Below are 19,008 nucleotides of genomic sequence, written 5' to 3'. Positions count from 1 at the left end.
AGCTGGGACACCTGGCAGGCGTCAGAGCCTCGCAGGATCCCTGGAAGCCTCATTTGGGGCCTCTCACCGTCATCTTTGGAGATCCGTCAGCTCCCCTGTAGCCAGCCCTGTGCTCTGCCCTGTAAATGACCAGCCACCCCTTCTGCTCCCGGACATCCAAGTGGCCCCCAGACTAGGTGCTCCTGCCACCGCAGGGGCAGCCACTGGCCCAGCGAGGCAGGTGTGCCCAGTCACAGGAGCCCCCCCACCCGCCCCGCCAGCGTGTGCAGGGGAGCCCGCCAGGTCCCTGGTGGGGCGGCGGCCTCGTTGCACTTGTACCTCTGGAGTCTCGCTCTCTCTGTTCTTGCTCCATCTAACCCGCAAGGCGTGGCTTGCTGAACTAACCCAGATCCAGACACCGTGTTCCTTCTGTTCACAAAACATTTTTAATATTTTGACAGGAAAAGTAAAGGTATCAAACAAAAGCAGACCATTCCAAAGGTAAACACGCGCGACACCGTCTGACACCGCCTTGCGAGCGCCTGGCTCAAGTCATTTTTCTGGAAAACAGGGTGGGGGTGGGGGGGGGCTTGTAACTTCTTGAGCTTCTTTGATTCCTTCCCTTTTCTACCAACTCCCCCTTCTCCTGTAAAAAAAAAAACACAGTATCTCCTGTTGAAATGATGCAGAGGTGTCTTTGGGTTTCCTAGAAGCGAGGCCTGTATGGGGGATCTTTGCACAAGTGGTGTATAGCGGGGAGCTCCCAGGAGAAACCTGAGGTGGGGATGGCGGGAAGCCAGCTGGACAGGGGCAGGACTGAGCCAGGAGGTGGGCTCAGCCTGGTCCCCCGGGGAGCCCAGGAGTCTTAACTGTACCACAGAGCTTATCTCACCAAGAGGCGAGGGGCCCCTAGTGTCATATCCCCATAACGGGGGTCTTTAGCTACGAGCCACCTCTGGAGGGTGGGATGGGCTGCAGCACCTCGTGGGCGTCCAGGGAGAGGAGGCCCTTCAGCCAGGGTGGTCCCATCGAAAAGGGGGCAGCTGTGCATCGCTGGTAGCCTAAGACCCCAGCAGCCGGACTTGGGTCAAGTGCACCCAGATGCTCTGTCTGGTCTCCACATACAGCGTGCAGATGGATTATGAAGTTAGCAAAAGAGTAAACACAACCCCTCCGTCTGTCCAAAAGGTGGGATAGCGCTAGTCCCCCTCATCAGTGACAGTAAGGGTTGGCCCACACGGGAGGGCCGTCCAGATGAGCACGTGCAGAAACGCGGGGTGCTTGGCACTCCTTGAGCTGCGCGGAGGGAAGCCAGCCCTCCGTAGCTCTTGGCTTCTGGGCGCCTGGCCACAAGAGGCTGTAATCAGCCCTCCCGGAGGGGGCAGCATCCACAGGACACGGCCCGCCGCCCGCCAGGCCCACCTGCCCCACCCTGTCTCTGACAACACAGCCCCAAGACTGAGCCTAAGAGCTGCCACCCCGAGGGGTGTTGTCCTGGCTCTGGGGACATCCGAGATGCCTCCCGGTGCCCGCTGGGGCTTTGGGAGGGCAGGCCAGACCCTATGTTTCTGTCCTAGAACCTGCTGGACTCCAAGTCCCTGAAACTTATCATCAGTATGACCCTGCACGACCGCACCACCAAGTCCCTGCTGCATCTCCACAAGAAGAAGAAGCCACCCAGCATCAGCGCCCAGTTCCAGGTGGGTGGCCCAAGGGGTCAGGAGGCAGCACTGAACGTAGCCTGACACGCGCGTGGCTTGGCCAAAACAAACCCGACACGGGCAGCTGGCGGTTATCCCTGGGGCTCCTGACCTCGGCTCTGCTGGACATTTGGGGTTGGGTCGTTCTCCGTGGTGGGGGCCATCCTGTGTGTTGGGGGGTGTTGAGCAGCTTCGCTGGCCTCCACCCACCAGATGCCGGTACCGCTGTCCAGTTGTAACAACCAAAACATCTCCAGATATTGCCAAAGCCCCCTGGGGAAACAGAATCACCCTTGGTTGAGAACCACCAAGTTAAAACAGTCACAAATCAGCATGTGAGTTAATGTGACCACTGAACTGTGTCCTTAGGTTATGTTTTCCTTTTTTCCCTGGTTGCCAGGAAGCTCAGGGATGCTTTTTTCTTTTTCTTTGTTTTTTTAGCGGGGTCCAGTGGCCACTGGCTGTCACCATTAGCTTTTTCTGTTCCTTCCCATTTTCCTTAATCTCAGTCTTCTGTTTCCACTTCAGCTTTTTTTTTTTTTTTTTTTTTTTTTTTTTGTAATTATCTCATGTAAGAACTCCTATAAATCCCTTTTTGGAAATAGCAGGCCAGAGACCAAAATCACTGCATCCAGGGACTTCCCTGGTGGTCCAGTGGTTAAGACTCCACACTTCCACTGCAGGGGGCACAGGTTCAATCCCTGGTCAGGGAACTAAGATCCCACATGCTGCAGGGCACAGCCAAAAAAAACACTGCATCCATGGTCCTTTCTGAGGCTAACGTGTTTTAAATCCCTAGAAAGAGTTATCTGGTTCCACCACCTTCCCCCCATCTTGCAGCTGAGACAGAAACAGGAGCTGGATGGCCCTGGGAAGTTGGTGGCTTTCAGCCGCAGGGACCCCACAGCTCCCTTGGGGGCTTCCCGGGGTAACACAGCCTCTGGTCAAAATGTCCCACTGCAACCTCCCATGTCCCACATCAGCACAGATGGCCCCCGCCGATGCAGGCAGGTGACCTGGGTCCCCTCCCACCGAGGGGCGTGCCCCTGGGGGGTCCCAGCTCAGCACCTTCCCTCTCTCTCCCCAGACGTCCCTTAACAAGCTCCTGGAGGCGCTGGGGAAAGCGGAGCCCTTCTTCATCCGCTGCATCCGCTCCAACGCAGAGAAGGTGAGGGGCTGCCACATCTCGAGGGAGGTGAAAGCCAAGCTGAGGTCTGGCAGCTCGGCAGGGGATGTTCCTGGGCAGGGTGCTAGGAGGGAGGAGGGTTGGTCAGGAGAATCCTGAAGGAAGCAAGTCTCCACACAGGTTTCAGGAACTGTCAATGTGTGATGTAGCTGGCTGGGGGTGGAGGAGGGTCAGCAGGAGGTGACAAGGGCAGCCTGGTGACCAGTCCTCAGGAATGCGGAGGGGCCCCAGAGAAGGTCTGCTCAAAGTGGGACAGGTTGGGATGCTCTTTAGATACATCCCAAAGGCAGTCAGTGCAGAGAATGTGCCAGATGGGAGAGGCTGAAGTCAGGCAACAGGAGCACAGAGCCTGCTTCTCATCCTGAACTTTCTGGAAAGACAGAGCACCAGTGGGGGACCCCAGTGGTAGGCTCAGTCCTTGCTGCCAGGTCTCCTTCCCGCCAGGGGTCCACTGGCCACTCCATCCCCTCAGGGACTTTGCTGGAGGCCATTCAGAACCTGGGCTCACTCCCGGTCACAAGGGGATCTCTGGGCAACCATCTCCTGGCAACTCTGTTCACCCACGTTCTCTGTCTCCACTCTTCCTGTTTCCCTGCCTCTCCCCTGCTCCTGGGATGCTCTGCTAACATCCAGAGCCCAGCTTGGCCCTGCCAGGTGCCACAGTTCCCATCCCCAGGCAAGGACGTGGACTCTGTCTCCTCTGCCTTCCTGTTCCTGATCCCCTAGCAGCATCTCAGAGGTTTCTGGCCCCCTCCCCTACCTTCTACCAGCAGCAGAATCAGGCCCATCTTCTCCACCCATTCAGATTTTGCCTCGGCTTTGGGCAACTCGGGAAATATTCCATCAACACCTGCTCTGGGCAGGGGCCATACCTGCAGATCATTCTTTGCTGTTGGGGGGGGGAGGGGCTACCCTATGCTTTTTAATATATTGAGTAGCATCCCTAGTCTCCAAGAGCCCACCAGATACCAGAGGCACCCCCCCACCCATTCATGACATCCCTCCCCTCTTGAGTTCTGGGCTCTCTCATTCAGCCTCTCCTCCCCCTCGCCCCCACCCCTCCAGCCGCAAGCATCTCCCTGCATCCTTGTTCACCCTGCATCCCTGTTCACCCCTCGGCTTCCCCTTCTTCCTCCAGGCCTTCACTCAGCTGCTCCCTGCCCTCTTCTCGGCCCTTAGGACTCAGCCCAAGGTACCCTCTCCTATGACACCTCCCACAGGGGGCCCAGCAGTGTGTTTTCTCTGCTGAATCCCCAGTACTCATCCTGATACCGACACAGGGTATGAGTTTAACACAGGTTTGGAAAGAGGCCTTTAGGAAATAACTCTTTGCAGCAAATTATCTGAGGTTAGGCAGTAAGCAGTGGCATCTGTCTCCTGGACAACAGAGAACAGAGCAGATCAGACGGCCGAGTTTTCTAGAAGAAACGAATGCCTTAGGCATCACTGCTGAGCAGCCACATCTCTTTATTCCAAAAAGAATGTCTGGAATGAGAAAAAGAAAAACAGATCCTCCAGGTGCCCACTGCTGCCAGGCTGGGGACATTTCCAGGCCCACGGGTGTGCCCTGACTGCATCCACATCTGGAGTCCCAAGGGATGACAGTCATGTGGGAATCGGCACCTCCTCCCAGGGCTCCCGTCCCCAGCCACCTGCAGGCATTTACCCTGATTGCTCGATTCCATTTCAGAAAGAGCTGTGTTTCGATGATGAGCTGGTGCTGCAACAGTTGCGCTACACAGGCATGCTGGAGACCGTGCGGATCCGGAGATCAGGCTACAGTGCCAAGTATACATTCCAGGTAGGATGCACTCGTGCACAGGCGTGGCTGCCTGGGACACGAGCCACCTCCAGAAAGAGCACTTCTCTGGAGCACGAGCCTGGCAGGTTACTTTGCGTTAGGGTTTCTCCACCCTGGAACGTTGGCATTTGTACCAGATCATTCTTTCCCTTGGTGAGGGACACAGCTCCTCACAAGAGGTGTGTTAAACCAAGCGGGGAAGAGGGAACTGCACAAGCAGATCTCTGTGCAGCTAGGCCCTTTATGGAGCATCTTCTATAATATACACTTTTATACCCAGCTGTTTTATTCTGCCAACCAGCAGCAAGGGGGCCCTGTTTCCTATTTTCCCAATATGGGAACTTAGGCCCAGGGAGGTGATGACTTCAGAGGGCTTTGTAGAAGCACAGAGGATCACTAGTAACCTCAAACTGGTGAAGACCAAATTACAGCAGTTTCTCAACCACGTCACCGTTGACACCTGGGGCTGGGTCATTCTCTGTGGCGAGGGCCGCCCTGTGCACCATTGGGTGTTGAGCACCTGGCCTCCATCCACAATATGCCAAGAACACTATCCCCCCAAGTTAGGACAACCCAAGACGTCTCCATGTATCACCGAACGTCCCTAGGCGTCAACATGGCCCAGGTTGAGAACCCCTGGCTCTTGCCAGGAGCTGGCAGCAGCTATGTGGTGCTCTGGTGAGCCCTGGGCCTGAACCCAGAGGTAGCAGCACCTGGTCCCTGTTCAGGCTTTACCTGTGTGGCCTCAGGGACATGGATTCATTGTGGCGTGCCTCCCTTTTCTCATCCACAGAATGGGAATATTGTCTTTCTGATCTTGCGTAAATAGGAAAGGCAGGTTATCCAAAAGGAAGAAAATGCTGGTGTGTTTCACCAATGCATGGCTCTTTAAAATCTGGCATAATTATTTACTTAAAAAGGGCATGCCTTGGGAATTCCCTGGCGGTCCAGTGGTTAGGATACTGCACTTCCAATGCAGGGGGCGCAGGCTCGATCCCTGGTTGGGGAACTAAGATCCCACACACCGCACCGTGTGGCCAAAATAAAAAAGGGGTCGGGGAGGGGCATACTTCCAGCTACAGTTCAGCCCTCTAATGAACAATAGACTATGAGCCCCCCAAGAGCAGCTCCATCACCTGGCTGCCCCGCAATGACACCAGCACCCAGCAGGCCCTCGATGGTCACTCGCCAAGTGACTGAAAGACCCGATGCTCTGTGTCTGCGACAGTCTTTCTTCAGCTTTAGACTGTTTCAGAAAGGCCAAGATTTTAGCTTTGTCAACACCATTCACGTCAAACCAAGTCGTGGCTTCAGAAACTTGGCTTGACCAGGGGATTGCTGGGCGCCGTCTTCTGGTCAGGTGCCAGAAATACTCACACACGTCCTCCTTTCTCGACCAAAATCACCCAGGATTTCACGGAGCAGTTCCAGGTGCTGCTGCCCAAGAACGCCCAGCCCTGCAGGGAGGTCATCTCTGCCCTGCTGGAGAAGATGGACATAGACAAGAGAAGCTACCAGATCGGCAAGACCAAGGTCAGCGTTCGCACCCCTCAGGGTGGCTGCAGACTGTACCCCACCTTCCACTGCACGCAGAGTCCTCCCACAGCCCGAGCCACTCCCTGGAAAATAAGGGGCTCTGGGATTTCCCTGGTGGTCCAGTGGTTAAGACTCTGCGCTCCCAGTGCGGGGGGGCACCAGTTCAATCCCTGGTCGGGAAACTAAGATCCCACATGCCGCGTGGTGTGGCTGGGAAAAAAAAAGAAGAAAAGAAGGGGCCCTGCTGAGGAAGTGCGTTTCTTGGGGCCCAGCATGTTTTTTCTTCCTGGGAGGCAGAGGGGCACACCTAAGGTGGCAGGCTTGGGCATCAGACCATTACCCCATAGCGCAGGGTGTTCAGGAACCAGTCAGTAATCTTTGTAACGTCTGGCAGCTCCCCAGCAGGGCTCCACCAGGCATGAAAAGTCCCCTCACAGCTCCGCAACAAGTTAATCATACACAGTTACCACATGACCCAGCAATTTCGCTCCTAGGTATCAACGCAAAAGAACGGAAAACAGGGGTGCAGACAAATCCTTGTACACATACGTTGACAGCAGCGCTAGTCACAGTTGCCAAAAGGCAGAAATAACCCATGTATCCATCAGCAGGTGTTGGATAGACAAAACGTGGGCCCTTCACGTAGTGGAATATTATTCAGCCCTGATACAGGCTTATGCGGATGAACCTTGAAAACGCTGTGCTGAGTGAAGGAAGTCAGGCACGAAAGGCCATATAGTGTGTGATGTCATGAACATGAAATGTCCAGAACATGTAAATCCGTAGAGACAGAAAGCAGATGATTAGTGGCTGCCAGGAGCAGGGGGAGGGGGATTAGAAAATGACTGTAGATGGGCACGGGGTTTCCCTTTGGGGTGATTTCAGAGCTGGATAGAGGTGATGGCTACACAATATTGTGAATGGACTAAATGCCACTGAACAGTTCTCACCTTAAGCGGTTAATTTTATGTTATGGGAATTCCACCTCAATATATTTTTTAAAAAAACACTGCCCGTGTTCAGGTCAGTCAGCACACCAGCTTGGTCTCACTCATTCCCAGAGTGGGCTGAGCACAGGGCTTCTGGGGGCCACGTTGACCCCTCCTCTGCCCGCTCTCCACCCCGCCCCTCCCCAGGTTTTCCTGAAGGAGACGGAGCGGCAGGCCCTACAGGAGACGCTGCACCGGGAGGTGGTGCGGAAGATCCTGCTTCTGCAGAGCTGGTTCCGGATGGTGCTGGAGCGCAGGCACTTCCTGCAGATGAGGCGGGCGGCCGTCACCATCCAGGTCCCGAGGGGGCCCCTGGGGCGGGGGGCGGAGGTGGCAGGGGTCGTGCACGCCCAGCCCCTGAACGCTCCCTCCACTCCCAGGCCTGCTGGCGGTCCTACCGCGTCCGCCGGGCCCTGGAGAGGACACAGGCGGCCGTGTACCTGCAGGCCACGTGGAGGGGCTACCGGCAGCGGGCAGCCTACCGGCGCCAGAGATACAGCATCATCCGCCTGCAGAGCCTCTGCCGGGGACACCTGCAGCGGAAGAGGTGAGCAGCGTAGGACCATGCCCTCCCGTCCCCCGAGAACGTTCCCCTCACCCAAGAGCGGCCTGAGACACCATCTGGCCAGTGGAGGCTGGGGAGGGGCTGGCAGACATCTAGCCGTCTGGGCACACAGGGCCCTAAAGAGACACTCCAGGGCTGGTAGGTGGCACCTACTGGCCAAACCCCAGGTCACCATTGGCGGCACTCAGTCTCTGCCAGCCCGCTACCCCCACACTGTACCTGCCCACCCCAGGCAGGTAGGCAGAGCACCTGGATTCAGAGCGGGAGGGTTCAGGCCACCGGGACCAGCCTTCAGGGGGCTCCCCTCACCTCCACTCATACACAAAGCCCAGAATCCACCAGGCTGGGGACCCCAAAGGAATTCAGGGGATTCTGAACAGATCCTTGCCACAGCAGCCCTAATAAAGGTCCTCCCCGAACCAGCCAGGCAGAGGTGGGCGTGACAACAAGAGGTCACTCCCTGTCTCCCCCTTTCCTGGCTGAGGAGGTTCTGCCTTTCCAGAAGCATCTCTGAGGGCCAGGGTCTCGCCACTTGGCAGAGGTGGAACCTGGCCCCCCAACCCTGCACCTGCAGGTAGAACAGGGGTCCCCGACACCCTGGATGGATTTGTTCCTGAAACCACGCCTTTTACTTTCCCCACACCAGCTTCAGCCGGATGGTGGCAGAGAAGCAGAAGGCTGCAGAGAAGGAGAGGGAAGCCCAGCGAGCCGCAAAGGAGGAAACTGCAGAGGCCAGGCCAGGGCAGGCAGCTGGGCCAGAACCCACGCAGGGCCCAGAACCATCCAAGGATGGCGAGCATTTGGAGCTGGAGCCCGAGGTGTGGCCCAGTGACGGGCCCCTGGTGGAGAGCTCCCAGCCGGAGAAGGAGGCCCCGAGCCCAGAGAAGGCGCCCCCACCCCTGAAAAACACAGCTGAAAGTCACGAGAAAGTGCCCAGCAGCCGGGAGAAGCGCGAGTCACGGCGGCAGAGGGGACTGGAGCACGTGAAGCTCCAGAACAAGCACATCCAGTCCTTTAAGGAAGAGCACACGCTCAGAGAACCTTCCGGAAGGGCTATCCCAGAGACAGAGGAGATCCTCCCTGAAGAGAGAAAGGAGGGCAGAGAAGATGAAACCCCACTGGACACAAGGACAGACACGGGGATCCCTCCTCCTGCAAAGCAGCCCGAGGCGCCCCCGCAGGTCGTGCCGGGCAGCCCGGTCTCGGGAGAAGCCCAGGGCGGGAGCCCCAGGCCCGGCCACGTGGATCGACCCACCAGCCTGGCCCTAGACATCAGGGTCAGCGCACCAGCCCCCGGTGCCACCCCGGAGACCCCCAAGGACAAGGGCAAGCCGGCAGTCGGCCTGAAGGCCCAGGAGAAGCCCGAGAGCCCAGGAGGCTCCACCCAGATTCAGCGGTACAGGGACCCGGACGCCGAGCGGCTGGCCAGCGCCGTGGAGCAATGGCGGGGCAAGAAGCTGATGGCCACCGGCTCCAGCACCATGCTAAGCCAGTCCCTGGACCTCAGCGAGCGGCACCGGGCCGTGGGGGCTGCCCTCACGCCCACAGAGTAAGCCCTTGTACCCTCCTTAGTCTGAGGGCTGCGGTGGGTGGGTGGGCAGGGTCGGGGGGATGCACAGCCGAAGCCTGGAGCAGGTCCAGGGCAGCACCATGTGTTCCAGAAACACGTGAGGCTCTGTGCCCGAGAGCCAACACCGGGGGGGTGGGAGCCCCCAGGAAGAAGGGCACAGGGTGGGGGAAGGTCAGGGAAGACCAGGTCCCTGCCCGGGACCCTGAAGCCCCTGCCCAGATGAGCCCTGTTCACACAGAAAGGCTCCAGCCTTGTGGGAGGTTGACCCCTCAGGTTGAGGTCCCCACCCCCCAGCCTGCCTGGACCACAGTTTCCTCATCAACGGGTAGGGGCGACTGCACGTACCCAGAGGCTGAAGGAGCAGCTCTCAACACCCTTGGACCCCAGTTAGCTAAATATCGGTGACTCCGAATCGCCAGCCCCTCGTCCCAGAGCCCTGCTCGTCCAAAGGGAAGAAGAGATGGAAGAAGATGCAGGCCTTTTGCTAGGACAGGCTTTCTCCGCCGCAGCACGGTGGACCCCTGGGGCCAGCTCCATCTCTGTGGGGGGGGGGGGGGGGGGGGCGTCCTGGGCACTGTGGGGAACAGAGCAGCATTGCTGGTTTCTGCCCACCGGATGCCAGTAGCGCTCCCCTCTCCCTCTCCGTCGTGATAACCCCAAATGTCTCCAACTCACCCTAGCCAGTAAAAGCCACATTTCTGTGATCTTGCAGGGAGAGGCGCATTTCCTTATCCACGAGCGACGTCTCCAAGCTCCTCTCGTCCCCGTCCCAGACCAAGATTCAGGTAAAGCTTCAGGCAGCAGCCCTCACCCCCGAGGGTCCAAGTGCCACCACAAGGGAACAGTGGCTAGAATGCATGGCGGCACCGGGACCGCCACCCTCCCTTCGGCGAGGCCGCCTGCCTTTGCTCACCCAGCCCCGCTCCCTTACAGCCTTCTGCCGAAATGGACGGGGAGCCCAGTACGAAGAAGCTGGCCATCCAGAAGAAGAAGTCAGGCGACGCATCCTCGGTGACAGATGCTGGGCTGTCCCCAGGCTCCGCCGATTCTAAGTAGGTGTGGGGTTTGGGGATGGGCTCGGGCCACCAGAGGACACCCTAGGGTGTCCAGGTCCTCCAGTCCGGGAGTGGTCTGATCTGCTAAGCTGATCGCACTTTTTCTACTTTTTTTTTTTTTTTTTTTTTTTGGCCGCACAGCTTGCAGGATCTTAGTTCCCTGACCAGGGATTGAACCTGGCCCCTCGGCAGTGAAAGCACAGAGTCCTAACCACCGGACCACCAGGGAATTCCCATAAGTCGATCACACTTATGAAGCTCAGTGGGGTGGGGGGTGGGCCATTTGCTTAGCAGTTCCGTGAGGAGAAACCCATGCAGAGCTCGGGCTGTGGCCGCATCCGGGTGAAATGATTCCTGCTGAAGCCTAGAGCCAGTGTGGGTCACCGCCTCTGAGGCCACAGAGTGTCCATTTGGCTGTTTACGGAATCAAAACCAGCTCCCGGCTCCTCCATCCCCATATCCGAGAACCCCTCCTGGGTCCTTAGATAGCAAAAACTGGGCCAAGGCTCTGTCCCCAGAAGGCCCCTGCCAAAGGACTCTAGGTGGTTCACAGAGCAGAGGGGTTGGGCCGTGGGACAGAGGAGTTTTTTTTTTTTTAATAGAAATATGTAAATTTTATTTTTATTTTTCAATTGAAGTATAGTTGATTTACAGTATTTCAGGTGTACAGCAAAGTGATTCAGTTACGTATGTATGGGTATATATATATTTTTTCAGATTCTTTTCCATTATAGGTTATTACAAGATAGTGAATATGGTTCTCTGAGCTATGCAGTAGGTCCTTGTTGTTTATCTATTTCATATACAGTAGTGTGCATCTGTTAATCCCAAACTCGACAGAGGAGCTCTGACCTGAACTCGGGATGGGAGTCTGAGGACAGTGAGGAGCGGGCTGCAGTGGGAGGAGGGAGCGCCCTGCTTCCGGGAGACCCCATCACCAAAACAAAATAGCACAAACAGCGTGGCTTCAAACAGTAGGAATTTACTCTCTCATGGTTTTGGAGGCCAGAAATGTGAAATCATGGTGTGGGCAGGGCCGTGTCTGCCTCCAAAGGATCTCGGGGAGGATCCTTCTTTGCCTCTTCCAGCTTCTGGGAGCTCCAAGCATTCCTTGGCTTGTGGCTGCACCACCCCCACCCCCAATCTCAGCCTTTCTTCACTTGACATTCGTCTCTCCCCTGCATCTTCTCTTTCTCTGCTTCTTATAAAGACACTTGTCATTGGCTTTAGAGCCCGTCTGGGTAATCCAGGGTGACTCAGAATCTTCAGATCCTTCAATCAGTGTCTGAGTCCATGCGGGCTGCTGTAACAAAACACCACAGACTGAGCTGGAGGCTGGAAGTCCAAGATCAAGGTGCCAGCAGATTTGGTACCTGCCTCACAGATGCCTTCTTCTTGCTGTATCCTCACGTGGTGGAAGTGGTGAGGGACCTCTCTGGGGTCCCTTGTAGGAGGACTAATTCCATTCATGAGGGCTCCACCCTCGTGACCTAATCACCTCCCAAAGGCCCCAGTGCCTAACACCATCACACTGGGAGGTGGGCTTCAGCATACAAGTCTGTGGGGACACAGACATTCAGTCCATAGCATGTAGTCACATCAGCAAAGAGCCCTTTCCCAGATGAGATCATGCTCGTCGGCTCTGAGGGTCAGCACATGGACCTGTCTTTTGGGGGGAGCCATCATTCACCCCATCACATGCCCAGTATCCATGGTACATGATTTGGTGTTTATTCTTTGAGGCTTTTTTGCCCCTAACCTTGTGCCTATAAAAACATGTCAGGGGACAGGACGGGGGCAGTTTTTTTTTCATGTGAAAATGGAGTCGCGCTGTGACACCTGGCCAACATCTTGCTCTTTCACCTGACTTCCCTGTCACTTCACACAGATCGACCTTTTTCCTGCGCGTGCAGGCTTTCTCTAGTTGTGACGAGCAGGGGCTACTCTTCATTGCGGTGCGCAGGCGTCTCATTGCGGTGGCTTCTCTTGTTGTGAAGCACGGGCTCTAGGCGCGCGGGCTTTACTGGTTGCAGCATGTGGGCTCCGTAGCTGTGGCGCACGGGCTTCGTTGCTCTGCGGCGTGTGGGATCTTCCTGGGCCAGGGATTGAACCCGTGTCCCCTGCATTGGCAGGGGATGCTCAGCCACTGCGCCACCAGGGAAGTCCTCGACCTTATTTTTAGTGGCTTCCCCTTCCAACAGTAACCAAGAAAAGAGCTATTTCTCATTATAGTAAGTTGACCCTTTGGCCTCACATCTGCCTTCATTCCCTGCGGCTTAAGCGGAATCCTTTACTTTCTCCTACAGATCCACGTTTAAGAGACTTTTCCTGCATAAGAACAAGGATAAGAAATACACCCTGGAGGGCGTGGAGGAGACAGAGAACACAGTACCCGGGCAAGTCGTGCTGGAAGCCGCCACCATGAAGAAGAATCTGGAAGGTTGGTCGCCTGCAGCCTCAGGGATGGACAGCAGAGCCACTGGGGCCCCTGGGGACCATCCCCAGATGGGGCCTTGAGTCAGCTGTGGGCCGAGCCCTGGTCACAGGGCTTTGGGACTGGTCCCCATCCCCGGAGGCACTCTCTGGCCGGGGACCTCGGTGTGCAGCGGTGCGGGGCCCTGGTTCTCTGTACTCATGACCACGCCCCACAGGCTGACCCGCATCCCCCCCATCGCCCTTATCAGCCTCTCCTGCCCACCCCCCCACAGCCCCCTCCAGCCACCAGCACCGCCACGCCCCCGGCGAGAAGCACGCCAAGGAGCCGGGAGGCAAAGGGAAGAAGAACCGAAACCTCAAGATCGGCAAAATCACAGTGTCGGAGAAGTGGCGAGAGTCGGTGTTCCGCAAGATCACCAATGCCAACGAGCTCAAGTACCTGGATGAGTTCCTGCTCAACAAGGTGGGCCAGCCGGGGCCCCGGGCCGGGGTGCTGGGGACAGGGGTCTCACACACACAGTGGCCCCAGGCCTCCCCGGAGGGCTCTCACCACCCAGCAGTTTTCTGAAGTGTAACACCAAAGCCCTCATCAGGCGGCAATAGAAAGTCCAGGTTCACGGTTCCAACACACAAGAAGTTCTGGAAACCACACACTTGTTCCTAAGTTTGGCATGAGCTGGTAGCCCGCATTCATCCTGCTCGGTGCGGATACTTACATTTTGCTGCAAAATGTGTGTCTTATTGTGGGAGCTGCACAGGACGGCTGTGGGACCGAGTCACACCTGAATCATCTCATTCTGGGATGCCCCCCCCCCCCCGCCCCCGCCGGAATCATCTAGAGCACGCGTCACATGCACACATGGGTTGGGCGCCCAGCAAAGGCATTTTATCCTGCGGTTCCTGTCCAGGAAGTTTGAGATCTGCAGTTGGAAGACACTTGGTTTGCTGCCTCACAGCGCCCCTTGGGGGCGGTGGCCCACTTTCTCACACACATGAGACAAGGAAAACACCGGCATCCAGAATAATCTTCCAGGCAGGGCCCCCGACACACCCGAGTCCCGCCAGGCTGCTCCTGGGTCTTGCAACCTTTCCCTGTCCTGCCGCTCAGCTCCAGCTGACTGTGAACAAATTATTTTATTTAGAACACACTTTCACAAAATGCATTCGGTTCCAGGCAATGATTGAGCACTTACTGTGTGCGACAGAAGTGAAGAAATCACGGCCCACAATCGGGATAGTCACAGCCTCGGCTGCCGGCACAACCACAGCAAACAGTGGTGTTTGAGAGCTTCAGAGGGAGACAGCTGGCTGACAGGGACAGTTAAGGGCTAGGACACCCTTGAAAGGGGTGGAGCAGTCATGAAACGACCAGGCCTCTTGAGGCAGCCCCATTGCTGGAGCACGGCCGGGCATTGAGTGCCCGGTGTGGGTGGAAGGAAGGGCCCCAGTTAAACCAGTGTTTCTCAACCAGGGGAAAGTCTGGCCCCTCCCCCCACAACCAGGGACACGTGCAGATGCTCTTGGTCCTCACAAGCTACCAGCATCGGGTTGGGGAGGCCGGGGTGCTGCTACACACCCACAGCGAGTGATCCCAGAGACGTCAGGGTTGGCGAGACGGCCCGGAGGTTTCCCTGCAAGCCCAGGGGGCCCAGGGAAGGACTTGGGACAGGGCAGCGCCACGGACGCCCAGATGCCCGGCCCAAGGTCACGTGGGGTTGGCATGGGTCTCCCTCCCTCTCCAGATAAACGACCTGCGTTCCCAGAAGACCCCCATCGAGAGCTTATTCATTGAAGCCACCGAGAAGTTCCGAAGCAACCTCAAGACCATGTACTCCGTCCCCGTACGTGGAGCCCCCAGCCCCAGGGAGGGCCCCCGCGGCGACCCCCGTGCCCTCCCCCCCCCCGCCCCCCCGTCCGCCTGTCCCACGGCGGGGGTCACACCCTGCATTCCCACAGAACGGGAAGATCCACGTCGGCTACAAGGACCTGATGGAGAACTACCAGATCGTCGTGAGCAACCTGGCCGCCGAGCGCGGCGAGGAGAAGGACACCAACCTGGTCCTCAACCTCTTCCAGTCACTGCTGGACGAGTTCACCCGCGGCCACACCAAGAACGACTTCGAGCCTCCCAAGGTGGGTGCCACCGCTGCGGGCGAGGGCGGGTCCTGGCGCCAGGACGCTGCTGGGGTGGGGGTGTCCCCGGGGCACCCCACCCTGACCTGGCCTTTGTGTTCCTTCACGGCAGAGCAAAGCTCAGAAGAAGAAGCGGAAGCAGGATGGCGCGGTGAGTGTGCGTGTCCTTAAGCCCACGTGCGCGCGGGCGAGCCTGTGTTTTCCTGCCCAGCCCTGGTGGATCCCGGGCCTGAGATGCCACAGGCGGCGTCCCCGCTGAGCGGCCCCGCGGTGCCGCCGTAGGGGGTCCCCCTTCCCACTGGGTCCCCCTCCCCCTCCTCCAGGTCCAGCAGCACAACGGGCACGTGTTCGCCAGCTACCAAGTGAGCATCCCCCAGTCCTGCGAGCAGTGCCTCTCCTACATCTGGCTCATGGACAAGGCCCTGCTCTGCAGCGGTGAGGGCCCCTCCCCCAACCCGACCACCCACCGTGCCCCCTGATCCCCCGCCACTGTACTCCCTGACCCACCCCCGGCCCCCCGATTCCCACCCCACACCCCCGACTCCCCACCACATCCCCAGCCCTTCACTGTGCACCCGGGCCTCTATCCCAGCTACAGGGCAGATGTTTCCAGAACACTGGCCCTCACCACAGGGGCAGTGAGGCCACACCTCACCCGCGCAAACCCCCCACTGTCACGCTGGGGCAGAGGCCGGTCCTCAGCGGACCCCAGGGCCCCCACCCCACTCTGCAGCCTCCCCTCTGCACGCCCCCCTGGGCACGTCAGCCTGGGCTCTACTTCCAGGTCTTTGTTCTCACTGCTCCCACTGCCTGAACTGCCGGCCCCTCCCCCGCCTGCCCAGCGAGGCCAGTCAGTCCCTACGGGGACCCTGAGAGACAGGCGCAGCTCAGGCTGACCCGGCTGGCCCACAGTCAGGCAGCCAGGAGGTGGCCAAGCCCGGGTGGGAACCCCGTCAGCCCCCAGAGGCCCAGGCTGGGTCCGGCAGGCCTCCAGCACTTCCGTTTGCCTGCCAGGACCGGTCGGGGCTGGCTTTCTTTTCAGGCCAGGGTAACCTCCTCTCCCCTTGGCCCCTGTGTGAGGAGCAGCCCGCCACCTCATGTCCATTATAAACACCCAGGTGGTTGCCACTGTCCTGAGTCATGGGGACAGGCGGCCATGGGACCCTGGGGCCCCCGATGCGCTGTCCGTGACCACCCTCTCCCCCTGCCCCACCGTGTCCTCCTAGTGTGCAAGATGACCTGTCACAAGAAGTGTGTGCACAAGATTCAGACCTACTGCTCCTACACAAGCGGGAAAAAGGTGAGCCTGCCAGGGCCAGCGCTTCCCGGAACCCCTGGGGGAGGCCGTCCTGAGAGATGTGGAGGAGAGGGTGTGCTGGGTGCGAGGCAGGAGGAGGGAGCTGGCGAGAGGGGCGGGTCCCGCAGCAGAACGCACCCCAGCCCTGTCAGCCCCCAGGGACCCCCCCAGAGCCGGGGCTGGCCTTGTGTGTGCATCTCAGGCCCGAGCCCCGCTCCTCCCCGCTCCAGGTGGAAGGAAACCCCCCACCCTGCACGTGAGGGAGGCAGGGGCCTGCGGCACAAGTCAGGATCGGCTGGTCTGGGGGGGGGGCTGGGGCACTTCACATAGGGACCCCTGCCAGCGGCCATCGAGTGTCAGCCCGGCGCCCCTGGCAGCTGTGCAAGGGGGGGACGAGGGGCCGGGAGGGACAGCGGCCACAGAGGAGGCCCGGTGGGGGGGGGGTGACAGAGGGTCAGCCAGCCCAGGCCTGACCCCCCACCGCACTCCCCATGTCGCAGATCGAGCCAGGCACTGAGCCGGGCCACTTTGGCGTGTGCGTGGACAGCCTGACCAGCGACAAGGTCTCAGTGCCCATCGTGCTGGAGAAGCTTCTGGAACACGTGGAGATGCACGGCTTGTACACCGAGGGCCTCTACCGCAAGTCGGGTGCTGCCAACCGCACGAGGGAGCTCCGGCAGGCGCTGCAGACAGGTGGGCGCTGTGGGGGGTGGGGGCTGCGGACAGGTGGGCGCCGTGGGGGGTGGGCGCTGCGGACAGGTGGGCGCCGTGGGGGTAGGCGCTGCGGACAGGTGGGCGCCGTGGGGGTAGGGGCTGCGGACAGGTGGGCACTGTGGGGGTAGGCGCTGCGGACAGGTGGGCGCCGTGGGGGTGGGCGCTGCGGACAGGTGGGCGCTGTGGGGGTAGGCGCTGCGGACAGGTGGGCGCCGTGGGGGGGGGGCTGCGGACAGGAGGGCACCGTGGGGGGTGGGCGCTGCGGACAGGAGGGCGCCGTGGGGGGTGGGCGCTGCGGACAGGTGGGCGCCGTGGGGGGTGGGCGCTGCGGACAGGTGGGCGCCGTGGGGGGTGGGCGCTGCGGACAGGTGGGCGCTGTGGGGGGTGAGGGCTGCGGACAGGTGGGTGTCAAGGGCGGGAGGGGCGCCCCGTGGGTCTCCAGGCTCAGCCCTCCTGCCGTGCCCGCACCCACCGGCCCCCGCGCCCTCCCCGGCAGACCCCACAGCCGTCAAACTGGAGAACTTCCCCATCCACGCCATCACCGGGGTGCTCAAGCAGTGGCTGCGGGAGCTGCCCGAGCCTCTCATGACCTTCGCCCAGTATGGCGACTTCCTCCGTGCCGTCGGTGAGTCCAGCCGTGGCAAGGGCCGGCAGGTGCTCCAGGTCGGGGATCAAAGCCTCAAGCGTTTGCTGTGGCCAGTCAGGGAGGAGGGACCCCCCATACCACCCGCTGAGAAACCAGGCCCCTCACGGTGGGAGGCTCCCTGGCACCCTGGGGCTTGTCCGGGTGGGGGCTGCGGGGAGCTGACACCCAGGACCCTCCTAGAGCTGCCAGAGAAGCAGGAGCAGCTGGCCGCCATCTACGCCGTCTTGGAGCACCTGCCCGAAGCCAACCACAACTCGCTGGAGCGGCTCATCTTCCACCTGGTCAAGCAAGTGCCTGCCCTCCTACTGCCCGCTCTCTGTGGGGTGGGGTCCCAGCAGGAGCCCCGCCACAGCCTTCCCCGGGCTGGCGTCCCCTGGTGGCTCCACGCCAGGATGTGAGCCCATACTGGGGGGTCCAGCAGGGGGCCCCTCCGGCTTCTTTGCGGCGCCTCTCCACCCTGCAGAAGTGAGCGTTTCTCATCTCCCGGCTGCGGCAGCCCTTCTCCCACAGCCACCCCCCGGGCTCTGGACTCTGTGGCCACCCCCTAACCGCCCCTTGCTCTACAGGGTGGCCCTGCTTGAGGACGTGAACCGAATGTCACCCAGCGCACTGGCCATCATCTTCGCACCCTGCCTCCTGCGCTGCCCCGACACCTCGGACCCACTGACCAGCATGAAGGATGTCCTCAAAATCACCACGTGAGTACCAGGACCACCCACAGCACACGCTCGGGGCAGCCCTGCCAGGGATCCCGCAGATAAACAGGAGAAGCCACTGGAGAATCCTAGGACGGCCTAGCCTCAGTAGTGTGTAAATGTGCCCACAGAGGAAAGTCTGGAAGAACACAGCCCGATCACAACGGCCCTGGGAGGTGCCCTGAGCACCAGGGTCCTGAGTGAACTTCATTTGGTCTCTCTACCCTTCTTTCTTTTCTAATGAACACAAGTGACTTTTGTACTAAAACTGAACTAACAAAGTCGAGAAATCCCTTGGCCCCGGTCCAGGGTGAGGGGCAGACAGTGAAGCCTCCCATTCCCAGCCTCTAGGAGCAGTGAGAGCCTGCAACAAACATAAGCAGTTGTCTCAAGGTTGCTCCTTCCCCCCAAACAATCTTCAAAAGTTCTCAGAAAGTGCTTCCAAAAAAAAGTTCTCAGAAAGTGCCTCAAGGGACTTCCCTGGTGGTCCAGCGGTTAGGACTCCATGCTCCCAATACAGGGGGCCCAGGTTCGATCCCTGGTCAGGTAACTAAGATCCCGCATGCTGCAACTAAAGATCCCACGTGCTGCAACTAAGCCCCGATGCAGCCAAATAAATATTTTTGAAAAAATGAAAGTGCCTCAAAAGAACTCAGAAGGAGGGACCTCCCTTGTGGCACAATGGTTAAGAATCTGCCTGCCCATG

At 59.2% G+C, this 19,008-nt stretch overlaps 1 protein-coding gene across 9 annotated transcripts in view; it reads left to right on the top strand.

Moving 5' to 3' along the window:
- MYO9B (myosin IXB) overlaps positions 1-19,008 on the top strand; it is a 96,087-nt gene that overhangs the window by 72,482 nt on the left and 4,597 nt on the right. For all 9 annotated transcript variants that reach the window (XM_057708731.1, XM_057708734.1, XM_057708729.1 and 6 more), the window contains 21 exons: positions 441-480; positions 1,557-1,679; positions 2,767-2,847; positions 4,556-4,666; positions 6,077-6,199; positions 7,339-7,488; positions 7,572-7,738; positions 8,403-9,305; positions 10,039-10,111; positions 10,260-10,378; positions 12,688-12,821; positions 13,090-13,280; positions 14,560-14,658; positions 14,774-14,950; positions 15,063-15,101; positions 15,274-15,385; positions 16,177-16,250; positions 16,748-16,940; positions 17,458-17,586; positions 17,788-17,893; positions 18,174-18,305. In XM_057708731.1, the coding sequence (XP_057564714.1) occupies positions 441-480; positions 1,557-1,679; positions 2,767-2,847; positions 4,556-4,666; positions 6,077-6,199; positions 7,339-7,488; positions 7,572-7,738; positions 8,403-9,305; positions 10,039-10,111; positions 10,260-10,378; positions 12,688-12,821; positions 13,090-13,280; positions 14,560-14,658; positions 14,774-14,950; positions 15,063-15,101; positions 15,274-15,385; positions 16,177-16,250; positions 16,748-16,940; positions 17,458-17,586; positions 17,788-17,893; positions 18,174-18,305 (3,276 nt within the window). The remainder of the gene's footprint in view (positions 1-440; positions 481-1,556; positions 1,680-2,766; positions 2,848-4,555; positions 4,667-6,076; positions 6,200-7,338; positions 7,489-7,571; positions 7,739-8,402; positions 9,306-10,038; positions 10,112-10,259; positions 10,379-12,687; positions 12,822-13,089; positions 13,281-14,559; positions 14,659-14,773; positions 14,951-15,062; positions 15,102-15,273; positions 15,386-16,176; positions 16,251-16,747; positions 16,941-17,457; positions 17,587-17,787; positions 17,894-18,173; positions 18,306-19,008) is intronic.

The sequence above is a fragment of the Hippopotamus amphibius genome, chromosome 15 (assembly GCF_030028045.1).
Source record: "Hippopotamus amphibius kiboko isolate mHipAmp2 chromosome 15, mHipAmp2.hap2, whole genome shotgun sequence".
Lineage (NCBI taxonomy): Eukaryota > Metazoa > Chordata > Mammalia > Artiodactyla > Hippopotamidae > Hippopotamus > Hippopotamus amphibius.
The sequence above is the reverse complement of the archived record's forward strand: the minus strand, read 5'-3'. Positions and strand labels throughout refer to the sequence as shown.